Source organism: Culex pipiens, chromosome 2, assembly GCF_016801865.2.
Source record: "Culex pipiens pallens isolate TS chromosome 2, TS_CPP_V2, whole genome shotgun sequence".
In the NCBI taxonomy this organism is placed as follows: domain Eukaryota; kingdom Metazoa; phylum Arthropoda; class Insecta; order Diptera; family Culicidae; genus Culex; species Culex pipiens.
Window position 1 is genome coordinate 18571771 of NC_068938.1, and position 17109 is coordinate 18588879.

The 17109-nt window shown below is 40.7% G+C and overlaps 1 protein-coding gene across 1 annotated transcript; it reads right to left on the reverse strand.

Moving 5' to 3' along the window:
• Nucleotides 1-604: 604 nt before the first annotated feature.
• On the reverse strand, nt 605-16256 carry LOC120432432 (spatacsin). Its single transcript, XM_039597650.2, has 6 exons — nt 15731-16256; nt 11577-11967; nt 4620-6265; nt 2620-4434; nt 1256-2562; nt 605-1197 (listed from the first exon to the last, which is right to left on the reverse strand). The coding sequence occupies exons 1-6, from the start codon at nt 15896-15898 to the stop codon at nt 828-830; spliced, it is 5697 nt and encodes a 1898-aa protein (XP_039453584.1). The 5' UTR covers nt 15899-16256; the 3' UTR covers nt 605-827.
• Nucleotides 16257-17109: the final 853 nt, after the last annotated feature.

Consider the following 17109-nt stretch of genomic DNA (forward strand, 5'->3'; position numbering starts at 1 on the left):
CAATGACTGTAAATTGATATATTTGAATTTTAGACAAGTGCACAGACATACACAGACTTTTTTACAGACATTTCAAAAAACCATCTGGCATCCCTGTCATAATCATCCAACTTGTATAAGCAATCTACATCTTGATCTACATAGCTTTTGAGCCTTAAATTTTAAGAAATGTGCTCATAACAATCTGAGTGCAATTGTTGAAAAGATATTACAAAATTATGTAAATTTAGAACAATATTTTTCATTAAATTATACTCGGGATTTCTGACTTCCCCGAAATTTTGACACAAAATTACAAATTTATGAGTTTTTTTTCGGATTTTGACGAATTCTCGACTTTTCCCGACTGGAAAAGCCGGGTATTTAAAAATTGAATTTGAGTGGCCCCGATTAAATGACTTTTGAATATTACCATTATCATACCGTTTTTGTATGGACAGCTGCCAAAATTATATGGAGACTTGTGTGGACGAAACAATGATGCCAAATGCTTCTTTGGTCGTAAGTAAACTTTACCACAAAGAATTATCCACCTTAAAAAATGCAAATGGAATCTATTTTCGTTTTTTGTTAGGAATTGCTCATATAATAAACATACCATAAAGTACTAAGTTTCGACTTTCTTTATTGTAAATATTGCTTCAGGATTATATTGAACGGAACAGCTAAGCCGTATAGTTACTATCGAATATAAAACAAATAAATACACGTTATACCATCTTCATCGCACAGATAAAAAGTAACAAACAAACGAAAAATATTACAATTAAAATACTATCATAAAGCCAGCAACAACCCTACTCCACGGAGAGAGAGCCTCCACCCGTTCAGCTCCCCATGCTAACGCTCTCGCTCCTCCCATAGTCACAATCCTTCAGGTAGTAAAAACTGTTCTCGTTGATCAGCTCGTGGACGGTCCGCTTGAGGCCGAGCAGCGACGCCAGCCGGTACTTGAGCGTTACGGTTTCGACCATCTCGACGAGCGTCGCGATGGCGCGTTCCATTTCCGGCGTCACGCACGGCTCCAGCTGGAACGTTTTGACGAGACTTTCGACCATCTCGTCGGTGAGGGGCATCCGATCGAGGTAATCCTCCAGGTAGGGCGTGGAGCCGTTTACGATGTAGTGCTGGTACAGGGCTTGCGTCCAGTTGATCTCGTACTCGTACGTTCGCGAGATGATGAGGGCTTGCGGGACGCTGTTGGGGAGGGGGTTGGGTTAGGTTGTGGGGGGAAACGATGAAGAAGGTGGCTTACCTCAGTGCAGTGTTGACAAAGTACGCGAGATTCGAGCCCTTTTCGTCCTTTTTGATGTTCAGAACTGAAATGCAGGTTCGAGAATCTTCAGCGGGGTTGCTCCGCTCTGTTTTGGCTTGCTCGATTAGACAGAGCTGTAACGCTACCAGTTCAGCGTTTGAAGCGATCTTCTGGGCCAAGTTCAGCTTATTGTCCAGTAGGTAGTTTTCCGTAGCATGCGTGTACGCCTCCAAGGCGGAGTTTAGCTCGGAGAACGCCAACGGGTCGCAGATCAGTCGAGGCATGCAGATCTTGGGACTTGTATTGGCAGTGGTCGTGGGATTCCTCAACTCGTACACTGACAGGACTTTGGCGATACTGGACTTGGCTTCCGTTTCCCACATTTCGGCGATCTCCTTGTACATAAGGAAGTGAAGTGCTGCCAGCCGGAAGAATTCCTTTTGTGCCGGGCAGTGCTCGTGGAGGTAGGAGATGATCGCGGTCTTGAGGCCATTCGTGTGCTTCTCGTCAAACTGCCCCAGCAGCGATTCAAACTGATCGTTCTTGATGAGCGTCTCGAAGCAGTAGTACATCTCCCGGTAGCGTCCGATGCCGACGAGCAGTTTGACGATCAAGTTCCACGACTTGGCGCCGGTGAGCACGTTGTTCAGGGACTTGCACCGCTGCAGGACTTCAACGATGCCTTCGACGGAGCACTCGTGCACGAAGCAGTCGTGGGCTTTGACGAGCAGCGCGACGATGATCGTGTTTTGCTTTTTGAGCGACAGGATCTGGTTCTTGAAGATCTCTTTGAGGTTATCGAGCAGGGTTGGTTCAACGTCGTCTACGACGGATTCCGTCATGGAGGAACGATCCGGTGACTTTTCCAGCCGCTTGTAGCACTTGATCGCGTCGCAGTACTTGAGCAGCCAGTTGCCCAGCATGGTCGTGTTGGGCGCGAGTTCCAGAAAGAGGTGGAACTCTCGATCGATGTTATAACCCCAGAGCAGTTCGTCGATCGGTTTTGCATTCGCCAGTGGCGAACCTTGCTGAAGCATGTAGAACTTGGATCTGACCACAGCGGTGACGATCTCCCGAGCTAGAAACCGTGAAATTGTGGCGTCACTCATCCGGTGCGAAGTCATAATGTCGCTGATCACTTCCAGTTTGTTGAAGCAGTCCTCGCGGATCACTTCCTCTAGGAAGCCGACGGGATCGCGGATTTTGAGGATCTCGTTGTACTCGCGATCGAGGTACATCGCTATTCGGTAGGTTAGGATGACCCGCTGGGCGAGGTCTTGTCCGTACTGGATCTTGGCGCCGAGACCCTGCAAGAAAGTCAAATTACAACATAAATCGTAAAAAAAGATCATCTAGAAACTTACATTGATCGCCTCCAGCACGTTCTGCCGTTCCCGCGAGGGAACCTCCTCGAACTCGGAAGCTCCCGCACTCGTATCCGACGACTCGAGTCGCGCCGGAGATCCTATGGAGGAGGTATTCGCCGAGCACTGACTCATCCGGCTCAAGCGCAGTGTTCTACGCTGCATGTGCAGCGATACCCGCTTGCAGTCCTCGTTCAGCATAAGGCGTTCCTCCTTGGAGAGGTTGTACAAGCTGAGCACGGACTCGGCGAGTCCCATGCAGAACACCACAAAGTGCAGATCATACGGACGCTGCTCGAAGATTGCCTGGTAGCGTAGGGCTTGCACGATGTCGCCTTCTTTGAGCAGTCGGTGGATCAGGCCATCGAGACGCGATCGTTCCGTGGGGTGTTCCAGCGGAAGATTCGAAACGGTCAGATCGTCGATCCCGGCTACCTCTTTGAGCTCCATGAAGGTGTGGTAGAGGATGCCACCGTCGCGCTTGAGCGTGTTGCTGAAGAAGTGCGAGTGGTAGAGGGGTAGCGTGGAGGGGTTCTCGGAACATTTCACGTAAGCCAGCGCCAGCTCGTACTCGAGACGATCGCGGTCGTACAGTTGACTCGGGTAGAGACCGTGCTGTTTGATGAGCTCGAGAGCTCGCTTTAGGAGGTCGTACTTTGTCCGGTTGCCGTACTCGAGTCGGTTCGCGATGTGGATGAAGAAGTTCAGGAGGAGCTCCGGACCGACGTCGTAGCGGGTCATGTCTGATTGGTACTGGGAAAAGTCGCACTCCTCGTTGGTTTCAAAGTCGCTGATCCAGTGCTCGAAGATGATCGAGTCGCGAGGGAGGGCGGACAGCTCGGCGATCTCGATGGCTTGCGTGTAGTTTTTGTGCGAGACGAGCTGCTCGCAGAGGGCTTCAAACTGTTGGCGCAGGTCTTCGCGATCGAAGAAGTTGATGAATGCGATCCTCACCGTTGTGGGTTTCAGGATGTTGCAGAACTTGAGCAGTCGGACAAAGTCGATTTTCTGTGTGAAGCAGTTGATGTCTGAGGAGACGAGCGTCTCCAGCATGCAGGTTTGCTGGTAGAGCGAGCTGAAGTTGTTATCTACGTGCAGGGTGAGCAGTTTGACCCCGAACGCGATCATCTCCAGTTTCTTTAGTCCGAGTAGCGGACAATCGTTGACTTTTAGCAAGAAATGTCGCAAGTGATCGGTTGTGATTTGGGAAAAGTCCAACTTTGTAGTGTTGACGAAATATTTGGTCAAGTTACACAGGTTTGAATCGGGGTAGAATAAGCTAACCGAGTCCTGCAATATCTGGACGTAACCTTTCTGAACGCTGAACTCGAGCAAATCTTGCAGGAACTCGACCTCGGATAGTTCCTTAAGTTTCTCATAGAACGGATAGCTGATCGATACCATCAACCAGGTGACCCAACAGTACTTGCGATTGCTCTCCGCTACCATTCCCGCCAGAACCGCCAACAGCGGCCATCGTCTCGCCACGGCACGATCCAACAGATTCCCAAACGTCCCGCCCTGCTTCCGTCCCAGCATCAGCTGTCTAAACCCGTCAAAATCCAGCGTGCACCGGCCCGATCGCAGTGTATCGGCCTCATTCGAGCACAGCAGCACAGTGGCGAAAAGGTCACGATCGTACCGCTCGGCGAGGTAGCGCGATCCGTCGTAGTCCAACCCACCACCAAGCGAAGACTCGCTAATGGTCGAGTGGCGCCTGTTGGTCGTGGTCGTCGTCGTAGTGCTGGACTGGATGTCACTCTCACTCGATACGCTCGAATGGCTGTCGCCGCCGGCGTTGCTAATGCTGCTGCCCTAGAAAGATAGAACGCGAACCAAAACAATGCGATTAGGCGGTTTCGGGCGGTTCTGCGGGCTAAAAAAAGAAAAGTCGACACGCGCTTATCAGCGCGCGGAGAGGTTTGAGGTTTGTTTTAAGGATGCGTGGAGAGAGAGCTAAGCCGCGCTAATTGAACCATGTTACGAAATTGATAACTCACCCGTCGTCGCTTCTTTGGCGTCCAGCTGTTGCGCTTCTTGAGGGAGGTTGGCGTTGATTCGCGGCGCAGTGAACCCGCCGACTCGGTGTAGTACTTGATGGCGCGCATCACGTTGCTGCCGATGGTGGCGTTTTGGAAGCTGGATTTGCTCAGGGCTAGGATCTGCTCTTGCGGGTAGTCCAGGTATTCGACGAGAAGCAGGAAGCGGAACCAGTCGTTTTCGTTGAGGAGTTGCTTGAGATACTTTTCCGGGAAGCTCAGTTGGCTAGCTCGACAGACGGTGGTCATTGCTTCCAGGTCTAGCAGCAGGTTGGGATCATCCCAAGTTCTACTTTCCAGAACGTCTTCACACTGCTCGATCAACTCGACGGTCGAGATCTCCCTGAGAGTGGCAGTTTCGTTCAGCATGTTCAAGCAACGGATGTAGGCTCGCGTTCGCGAGCTGTCCACGCCCAGCATTTCGATGAAGGCCGTACAGTGCGACACCAGGTTGGCATCATTGTAGTGTCCGAGGGCGACCTCGGAAGCAGTTCTTGCTGCGCTGTTGATCTGCTGTGGCGTAATTCGAGCGTAGCTTCGTAGCTGGTCCACGTAGAACAGGTACAGGGCGTAGCACGATCGTTGCTGCTTGATGTAGTGCAAGTAGTTGAGCTTGACCTCGGTCGAGTACTTTTCGCACAGCAGTGGATGGTTAAAGTGCGGTACGTAGCCATGTTCTCGCAGGATCGCTTCCTTCTTTGCGCACGCTTCCTCTTCATCGCAGGTTCCATCCAAATCCTTGAACAAATTGCTTCGAATCTTCTCCAAGCAAGGCAGCTCGTGTAGATTCATCAACTCCTTCGCCGATACGATCGATATCGGGTTGTCCTTCAGCCGAGCCAGGAAACTCCTCAAATGAGCCAGCTTCCAAAACCGCTGATCATCATCCGGGAACGCCGCATTGCTCGGATTGAGAAAGTGCTCGAACAGAAACATGATCGGATTATCATCGTAAAAACTCTCCTGCGTCTCCAACAAATACTCGGAACTCTTCCTCGAAACCACCAGCAACCCTTCCCCACTAATACTATCTTCTTTAAGCCCTCTAAGTGCCATAAACAACTCCAACTCCTTCCGGTTATCACAGTTTTCGTCCTCCACCAGCCGCTCCAAACACTCCTCACTCACCACCGACAAATCCATCAGCTGAAACAGCCGATTCTCCACCAAATGCCGTGTCAACCCCTCCCGAAACACCTTCTGCTCCAGCCAACCCCGATTAACCTCAACCGTTTGCGTCGTAAACAGTCTCCTCAAGATCACCAATGCATCGCCCCGCTCCTGCTCCACAAATTTCCCATAAGTCGCCAGCACGTTCAGCAACACCTCATTCTTGGTCATGCTCTTGTGGCCGGACAGCTGCGAAACCATAAAGTCGCTGATCTCCCACCTCCGAAACAGTTGCCGCAACCGCTCATTAAACCGCGGATCATCGTAAATGTCGATCTTGATCTTGGCCACCTCCGCTGAGTAGCTCGCCGGATGCTGGTCCGCCGCCCGCAAGCACGCGTTGATCTGAATCCAGATCTTGACCAGGTTGTCGATGTTGTTCCGCAGCAGATATCCCCAAACGGCGTGCTTGTCCAGCAGCGGAGAGATTTCCGTTTCTGGAAGGAACCATAACAAAAAACTCTATTAATAGGACTACGTATTGATAGTGGCGGCGTTGTTGAATGAACTTAATCACTCTCGGGTAGGCTCGCGCGGGTTGTCGCTGGACCGTGCTCGAAAATGAATGGAAAAACCAGGTCATTAGATAGGCAGCGCTGATTAATTGTCGCCATCAGTGTAGTATAGTACAACAGTATTGTGTGTGGCCGCCCAAGGTTCCGGACCGCCGGGCCTTTCTTCGTTGGGCGGCATCTCGTGGTTACTACATCCGTCCAGCAGTACAATACAATAAACTGTTATGCATTGCCCTTGATAAGGCGGCGGCATCCCGTGTGCGAGATACTTAATTGCGTAGTAGGACACGTTTCTGGCTCAATGTCGATTAAAATGGTTTGTTTTAAAATTTCTTGATTGATGCTTGAGTGGAATTTGAACTCCTGTTAATGTATGGAAGTATTCATTAAGGTGTTACACAATTTACTTGAGTCTTACTAAGCCCAAATCTTAAAACGAGCTTGATTGGAAGCAACCGACGCAACACATTGGCCCTTTTGGCGATTCCTAGTTTTATTCCTTAGAGATATCTTAACTATGGGGCTTGATATGAGCACACACTTACACTTTTTTTTAAATCTGTTTTTAGGGCATTAAAATATACATTTTCATTTATTAACAAAACAATTTTGAAAACATTTGGTTGTATCATTGCCGAGATACAGTCCAGACTCGATTATCCGAAGTTTCGTTTATCCGAAGTTCGATTATCCGAAGGTTTGTATGGGACTTCGGATAATGGAATCACGAACAAAAAAAAAACATAAAATTTTAGTTCTACGACCCCATTTTAGTCAAATTTGAGTTGTTGATTGCCTTTTAAAAAATAAAATGCATTTTTTCAATATTGCATCACCACCATTTTGGCCGCCATCTTGGATTTAAAAATTAGTTTAGAGGTCATACCTATGCTTAAGGCTACCAACTCTTGCTGAGCTAAAATCCGTATACTTTACCGACATGACACTATGTGTGTGTGTGTGTGTGTGCAACCAACCAAACGGGACCACGCGGTCGCTTCTTACAAATTGAGTTGTTTCCATGTATTTTTAGATCTACATTCTATACATGCAAATAACTCGCATAGGCATTTGGAAGGTGTTAGCTCTGCCGAGCTTCGGTGACCCATTTCTACGCTGGCTAGCCGAGCGCGAGGTACTTCAGCTTTGTCGACAAGCCCCGCCCTGAAGAACGTTTGGACCAATCGGATTCAAACGTTATTTAGAACTTCCGAACCCTTGTCAAATGGACAAGGACCCAGCGCGTATATAGTTAATGGTGGTAACAGTATTCCTAATTCCAGTCATAGCTCACCAAGTCGCGATGGCCTAGTGGTTAGCATTTTTGCTTACCAATCCAAAGGACGGGGGATCGAACCCTGACTCGAGCGACTTTGATTTTTCGAACATGTTCAGAGTTTCAAGATTTATATTTCCTATACTTTCTCGTTGGGAGCAGATGGGAATCGAACCCAGGATCATTCGCTTACAAAGCGAACACCGTAACCAGTCAGCCACGGCCGCTCCTTACTTTACCGACATGACACTATGGTATGACAAAAATGTCAAGGAATTATTTAGATAAATTTGGAATTTGGGAATTAGAAATATTTTTGTTAAACGTTTAAAAGTTCACGAAATATCAAGTTTGCTTTTACGAATAATATCGTTGTCAGTATTTTCGCGAAAACATTTCTAAAGCTTTTATTGGAAAGGTCCTATAAATACAAGCACAACACAAGGTTTCACAAGCTTTAGAAAACCTTTTTATCTTTTATTTGATAAATATGTTTTGTAAGGAATTTGAAAAGAACAATTATTGACAATCTAGTTTGAACTGAGGAAAACCCGGAAAATTATGCAAGTTATCTCTTTAAAATCAAACTGACAGTTAAATGAAAATGTCTAATAAACAAAAGCTTTGACCCAATCAAAAAAACAATGATTTTTTTAAAAAATTGTTAGAATTCCGTACAAATCCGTACTATGCGAAAAATTCCGTACAAAAAATCCGGCCTGTTTAAAATCCGCGGAGAGGGTCGAAAATCCGTACGGTAAGGAAAAAATCCGTACAGTTGGTAGCCTTACCTATGCTCAACAATCAAAAACTAGACAACGAAAAAAATTTTTTTTTCGCGGTTCGATTATCCGAAGTGAAATTTTTCCGAGGCCTTCGGATAATCGAGTCTGGACTGTATAGCTATGTGAAGTTAGCAGTTTCAAAAAAGGAGTGTCACAATATTTCAACACTGCTTTGACAAATTCGGCACAACAAAAAAAAAAAAAATAAATAAAAAAATAAAAAAACAAAAAAAAATTTAAATGTAAAAACTATTTTTTTTAAAAACTAATATGCAATCGAAAAGTACTTAAGAGCAAATCTCTACGAAATCGGTCTTTTCTTTTAATTTTAATTTTTGTATTTTTTAATCCAACTGAAACTTTTTTGGTGCCTTCGGTATGCCCAAAGAAGCCATTTTTGCATAATTAGTTTGTCCATATAATTTTCCATACAAATTTGGCAGCTGTCCTTACAAAATGATGTATGAAAATTCAAAAATCTGTATATTTTGAAGGAATTTTTTGATCGATTTGGTGTCTTCGGTAAAGTTGTAGGTATGGATAAGGACAACACTGAAAAAAAAATGATACACGGTAAATTTTTATTTAACTTGTTGTCACTAAAACTTGATTTTCAAAAAAAAATACCATTTTTAATTTTTTTATTTTTTGATATGTTTTAAAGGACATCAAATGTCAACTTTTCAGAAATTTCCAGCATTTTCTAATGTCGATATCTCAGCAAGCAATGGTCCGATTTACAATGTTTAAATTTGAAACATTTGTAAAATTTTCCGATCTCTTCGAAAAAAATATTTTCAATTTTTTAAATCAAGACTAACATTTCAAAAGGGCCAAACATTCAATATTACATCCTTTTGAAATGTTTTTCTTGGTTTAAAATCTTTGAAAGTATTTTTTTCGAAAAGATCGGAAAATTTCAGAGATGTTTCATATTTTAACATTGTAAATCGGACCAGTAGTAGTTGAGATATCAACATTAGAAAATGGTAGGTTGTTTGGGTGAGACTTAGAAAACAACAATTTTCCTGTTTTTAAACACTTGCATGGCAATATCTCAGCAACTAAGGGTCGTATCAACAAAGTTCAAAAAAGCAAAATATAGAGAATTTTCTCAGCTTTTCAAAAATATTTTTTTCAAAAGTGGGCAAACATGTGCATTAATTTAAAAAATTAAAAACTGCGACTATTTTCAAAAAAGTTACCTAAAAATGGATTTAACTTGAAAAAGGTGCACTTTATCAAAATTTACTGAAGTACTTTTTGATTGCAAATTTGATTTTAATTCAAAAAATGAAGTTGAATAATTTTTGCGACCAATATTTCGATTTTTTGAAAAAATCTGCATTGATTAAAAAATTCATAACTCGGTCAAAGATTTTTTGCACAACCTGGAAATTTCTGAAAAGTTGGCATTTGATGTCCTGTAAAACATATCAAAAAATAAAAAAATAAAAATAGTGTTTTTTGCAAATCAAGTTTTAGTGACAAAAAGTTAAATAAAAATCACCATTTTTTTTACCGTGTATAATTTTATTTCAGTGTAGTCCATATCTATACCTGCAACTTTGCCGAAGACACCAAATCGATCAAAAAATTCCTTCAAAAGATACAGATTTTTGAATTTTCATACATCATTTTTGTATGGACAGCTGCCAAATTTGTATGGAAAATTATATGGACAAAGGAATGATGCAAAATGGCTTCTTTGGGCATACCGAAGGCACCAAAAAAGTTTCAGTCGGATTAAAAATACAAAAAAAAAATCGAATGACCGAAATCTGAGAGAACTGCTCTTTACTGAAATTTTGATAAAGTGCGCCGTTTTCAAGTTATAGCCATTTTTAGGTAACTTTTTTGAAATAAGTCGCAGTTTTTCATGTTTTTGAATGTTTGCCCACTTTGAAAAAATATATTTTTGAAAAGCTGAGAAAATTCTTTTTAAATTTCCATGCAAAGGTTAAAAAACAGGAAAATTGATATTTTCTAAGTCTCACCCAAACAACCCACCATTTTCTAGCGTCGATATTTCAGCAACTAATGGTCTGATTTACAAAGTTAAATATGAAACATTCGTGAAATTTTCGTAAACAATATTTTCCAAATTTTCAAATCAAGGCTAACATTTTATAAGGGTCGAACATTCAATATTACGCCGTTTTAAAATATTTGTATCGATAGAAATTTTTTTTTTCATGCATTGTTTCTTTTGCCGTAACGGGTTGTTCGTCTTGCCCCACCTAGCTGTAGAATGTGCCGGAAAACAATAATTTTTAAAGCGTTTTTTTATTACACAAAACCAATTTTTTAACCTTGTTTTAACGAGGTCATAGTCAAGACCTAAAGTAAGATGATTTTAAAAATATCCGACTGATTTTTTACGTTTTTTTAACGAGCATTTTCTTAGCTTGTTACAAAGATTTTTTGCCCCACTTCCTGTATTTTGATCTAACTTATAGTGAAAAATAAAGTGAAGTATAGAGATTGGTTATTTTTTATGAGTATGTCTATTTTTGTCTGAATGGTCCTAATTATAATCTAAAGTTTTGCCGAAGACATCAATTAGAAAATCCCGTTTCAATGTTCAAAATTTACGTATACTCAATATTTCGTATAATTGCGTACTCATTTTTATGCAATATTTTATGGAGACTTGTTTGGAAAAACTAATGATGCAAACAAAATAACTTAAAAATTGTAGAAAACGCTTTTTGAGTAGCTTTTAAACCTTTTCTTTTATGCTCAGTATGATTTCAAGCCTAATCTTAAACCTTTTAAAGCCGGAGTCTATACATTTAGAGGACTCAGATTTTAAGTTGAAGTTGAAAAATTCTGAGAATTCGTAGTATCAGTCGCTCGTTCTCCACAATTTGAAGGCCAAATCTTCAAAAGCCGTAGTACATATTGAGGGTCTCCGCTACTAAAGTATTTTTAATACTATCATACTGATTATAACTCTTCTTAATCACGACGGGGAATCCCTCTTTCTGTCCTACCTCAACTCATTCACAAGAACCGTCTTAAAAGATCACGCAATATTTACACTAATTTCCACTGGGCATCGGAACCGATTGCATCAGCCAGAATCAATCACAGTCACAGTCCAGTCCAGCCCCTCCCGCGGAATTGCATCACCAAGCCCCCCTCGTAGCTCGTAACACCCGTTACGTACCTTGATTCTTGAAGAACATGTCCAGCGCCACCGCGTTCCGGTACGCTTCCTCCTTCGCGTAGAACGTATTGAATGACATCGTTTCGATTTCCAGCACGCTGTAGCCCGGATCCAGCACCCGGAGCAGCTCGGCCAGCTGGCCGACGTTGCCCTTCAGCAGACAGTACACTCGCCAGTTGGCGTCCAGCAGGCGCCCCTCGCCGCCCTCGCCGTCGTAATCGTCGATCGTGCGCCGCAGATGGTCCCGGATGTAGTCCCGCAGGCCGTGGTCGCTCGTTTCCGCCGCTATCTGGTAGAACACATACTTGGAGGTGCGGTCGATGTTGGACAGGATGTGTTCGGCTTTGTAGAGCTGGCGGTTCGCGAGCAGCCGGTAGACGTACGCGTTGACCTGCGAAGAACGGTAGGTAGGAGTTCAGAAACGGTAACGATGCGATCGAGAACAAGCGCGGACTACGAATGAGCCGAGATTGGAACCGTTGAAGGTTCCTAGCCGATTGATTACCCGCGCGGGCTAGTGTGAGTAGTATACTTTTTTATTTATTTATATTTTTTGCGTGGCCGAGTAATGTGAGATGGGGCATCGGCGCAAGAGTAGATCGCTTCACCAAGTTGATAAGGACGAGTAATTTCTGGAATACCGGTTACGGATGGTTCAGTGGCACTGTTTTTCCATGTAGCTAATCAACCCTAGAAGATGTTTATTACACCGGCAGTAAATAAATATAGACCATGGTAACAGTAGCCTCAATTAGCTTTTCCAAATCACCAGAAATTGATAGGGGATAGGTCAAACGATCTATGTGACAGACAGATAAGTGCAAAATACATTCGACCTTCTCTTCAAACAAACCATACAAGATGATCTATACGCGTTAGAATTGAGTCTACCGAAGGAGTGCTGTTTGTAAATACGCACTGATAACGAAGCGATGCACTTTTCCTCTGCTCTAAGTATACTTTTCCAGCTAAAAGGTTGTTACTTGTCGGCAGTTCACCTTTCGCCAGGCTCGATCTGCCAGCTGACGGGCGAGTTGTTTGTTGATTCAAGTCATACAAACATTTAATGTACGTGAGTCTGTATTGTTTAGTATAAATCGGTTCCTGTTAGGAACGCATCTGAATCATTTGTGGATGATTACAATTAGAGAGAATAAGAGAGGGTCAAGCGATGGGTGGCGCCCTCTAATCAAGGAGGCAAATCAACAGATGTTACAGCTTTCATAAACAGAATTGAGTCTACTGAACTGGAAGAGTGTATCAATGGAAAAATCGATGTGCTTCTAATTGAAACGTGCAGTAATTGACTGATTTGATGTGGTGCAAAGTACATTGGAAATACGAATATTGCTAAAACTAAAAAAAGGTAATTTATTTGATAGCCAAGGTACAATCTATAAACCACGAGGACACTGTTTTGAAAGTAAAAAAAATAAACTGAGATGAAATATATCTTAAAATGGTAGTATATTAAGTTTTTTTTATTACTGAATTATTGAAAAAAAGAAAGAAAAAACTAAAAATATTGTATGAGACTAGAAGAGCCTTATTATTTCACTCGAATAAAAAGTTTATTTATTTAGGTTTGTTCAAAGCTCACAGGTTCAAAGGTGACACATTTTTTTTTCATTAGACAAGATAACATGCAGCTGGCAATATCGTAAAAATATCTATGAAAAATAACAAATGATTAAGGGGTTACATAGATGTAAATCGACAAAAAAGTCAGAGGTTGGTGTGAGCACACACTTCATTTTATGTAAAATCTGTTTTCCGGGCATTAAAATATACATTTTCATCTATCATCAAAACAAATTTGATAACATTTGGTTGTATCATTGCCGAGATATAGCTATTTGAAGTTAGCAGTTTCAAAAAACGGATGCCACGATACCTAACACTGCCTTGACATCTACTCAAAATTTTGATGAAAACTCGTTAAACCGGTCTTGTGTGCATGACGAATGCCGATTTCCAAAAAAAAAAAAATATTTGAAAAAAAGATAAACATATTTTTGTGTTTTTCATGTAAAAAATCGTCAGTTTTTTGATTTTTTGTATTTTTTTTTATAAAGCAAAATTTCAAAATCTTCGCTTCGTCATGCACACGGGATATGTCTTGAGAGTCTTCACTCCAAATTATAGCCAATTTGGTACATCCCATCTCGAGATATCGTGACCCCCGTAAATCAACTCGGTGTTTCGAGATAAATGCTCAGAAGGTTTGACAGTCCCCTTGCGCACGGCAAAATGTTGATCTTAAAATCGGCTCTAACTTAGTTTAATCATGGAATATCTTCATGACATTTTTAGAAGTGATTGAAAATATCTTTTTAGTGGATTCAATAAATTTTCTGTAACATGAAATTTTGTAACTTTTTACATGTATGAAACCCTTAATTATGCTTTTCTGAAAATTTATAAATTACTTCATTTTTCTTGTTTCTAAATGATATCAAATATTTGAATAAATAATTGCAAATAAATAATTTGAATATTGAATATTGAATATTGCCCAAAAATCACGTAAATATATGGACATCCAATCTTGATTCTTTTTTTTCTAAATATCCATCTTAGACTGATAACGCTTTGGGCAGTTTAACATATTAAATAGACACTTTTACTTTTAGTGAATTTTTTGATTGTAAATTTTTGCACGGGAGACCCCTTAGATCCCTTTTTCTGGTGATAATTTTATCATATTCGTGTTCCTGAGACAATTTCACAATGGAAATATGCTTAAAAATGTATATTTTCATCCATTTTAGACCTTAAAAAAATAAAAGTTCAAAAAATCTTCGATTCACATTTATTGAAAACCAAGTTCGTTTCCAAGGATACTAGATAACACAAGAAAAAAGCAGCTTCTTAATTTTTTTTTAACTTTCATTGTTTAAAGGGCTCAAATGGATCAAAATAAACATTTTTATGCATGTTTCTATTTTGAAATTGTCTCAGGAACACGAATATGATAAAATTATCACCATAAAATGGGATCTAATATGTTAAACTGCCTTACCCAGAGGAGCGTTCTCAGTCTCAGATGGTAGTCCCAGATGTCCCCTACAAGCTGCAGGTCGAACCGAGTAGATATCTGGATGGAACACTTTTTTATTTGAGTTTGAAAATTATGCTATTTTTTCACTAAAATGCCAATAACTCCCTTTAGATTTAATCAATTGGGATGCTCTATCCTGCATTTTGTTGCATTTTTCAAGCCCTTTCAGATGCATTTTGAATTTTGAAAATTAATTGAATTTTGCTTAAGTTATAGCCTTTTTAAGATTTTTGACGTTTTTGAACCTTCAAACTTTGTGTCCCGATTTGCCCCACTTCCCGTTGACCGAGAGTGCTCATATTTTGGACAGATGCTAGTACAAACAACCCTTGAAAATTTCAGGCAGATTGGTGAGGTCCAAACGACGTCCCATACAAAGGGGTATGTCCTGTTCGTGGACTCGCTCTTAAAATTATTAATTAATCTTATTTTCAACGTTTACAAACTAGATAAAATCGCTAAAAATTTTATTTGGATGCATATTTGTTCATCGCCTCCTTACGTCCAAACAAGCTATTTTTTATTGGTCCATTTAAGTTTGAGGGCTGTCCATAAAAAAGTGGTATGAACTCAATCAAAAATTAATTCAAGAATGGATTTTATAACTGATGAAGTCTTTTTAACACAGTGTAAAAATAAAATTTTTAATCATGTTATCTAATATTATAGATTGTAAATTTTCGATTTTTCTTATATATTTTTCAAATAGGTAGTTGAGAATTTCAAACATTTCAACAAATTATAATAAAAAGTAATTCTTATTTTTACCTAGCTCACATTTTTTTTTTTTTCGTGATTTGACTATCCGAAGTCCCATACGAACCTCGGATAATTAAATTTCGGACAATCTAAACCTGGATAATCGAGACTTCGGGTAATCGAATCGGGACTGTATATATTATTCATAAATCAGTTGAACTGCCATGCGCCTCCATCGAATGAAGTGTAACTGTGACAAGCAAGTGGAGACGCTTGTTAAATATTATATATTTTAATATTTTGATGAGGTATTCATCGATTTCCTCTCACTAATGTTGAGACACTTTCATTTCGAAGCTGTTTTCAATCGATGTTGTTCTTTATTCAATCTCACCTTCTGCAGAAAATAATTCTTCGCCTCGGTCTGCGAAAGCTCGTTCCTTTGGGCCAGAAAGAACACGCAAAGGTTGACGTGTTTACCCTTGGTGGCAACATCTTTGATGATGACGTCATCGTCTAGCTTTTCCCACCCCCGAATGATGATATCTCGCTCCGGTGGCATCTTCCTTCCCCGAACACTACTCTACGGCTATCTTTTGGCACACACTTAGCACGAAAACATCTGTTTTGGTGTGACTAAGCGAACTGGATTCCGCCCCCCAAATGAAAAAAAAACACAAAAAATGTACCAAAACAAAGACACCAAATTTGTCAACACAAAATTTCAAGCGTTGTAAAATCGACACGATTGCACTAAAAATTGCTCATATTTGCTTTTGACACACTTTGCACTGCACAACACAGTAGTTGCAAATGACTAATCTTTGGAAGCTGCACTATTTCGCATGAAAAATCAAAGGAAAATTTTGATAACAGAAAAGTTGCTCGATTTTCTCTCTAGATTATGGTTTGTTTACAGTGTGCGTTTGACAGTTCCTGGACAGAACAGCTGACTGGCGGCGTTGCCGCATTTCTCATATTTTGCCATTTAAAGGGGGTCGTCCAGAGAAAACGTAACGAAATTTTTGTCTTCGTAGCGTTGCCGATTTCATGTAAAACTTCTATTTTCAACATACAGGGCAAACATGTTTTCAACCAAACAAGTTTTGCGTAACATAATTTATGAACGACCCCTTCAACATACTCTTGGGAGTGTGGTGAACAGAAGGAGTAGAAAAAGGTGAATTTCTCACGTGTATGGTTTTGAATCGACCGTTACACTTTGCCTCATTCTAATTAGACACATTTCTTTATTATTTTTAATGAGCGAAAAAATTTACTCAATAAAACTATTTTCAATATCAATAAATAATTAATCATCTTCATATTTTTTATTCGTTTTTCGTGTAATTTTTTGCCGTTGCAAATAAAAACGTGAAATTTACTGAACACAATTTTAAATTGATTTTCCTGCGTTTATAGTAATTTTTGATATGATTGAATCAGTTGAAACATATTTTAAATCTTTGAAATTTGTAAAAAGTTTGTTTTTTTTCTTGCGAATGAAAGCCGTCGAAACTTAGTATTGAACTTAACAACAAATTTTTCATTGAAATATTGAAACCTTAACTTCGGACTGAGTCTACACTTTATATAAATAATTGGCTTAAATTTTTAGTTATTTTGAGCATTTTTTTAATCCTTTATCATGTGTTGCAACTTAAAATTTTTGAAAATGAATTCATTTATTTTGTTTTTTTACTCGGTGAACCTCGTTGGATAAATGTACGACTCGTGCTGAAAAAATCCTCTTTTTGCAACTTGTTCCATAAA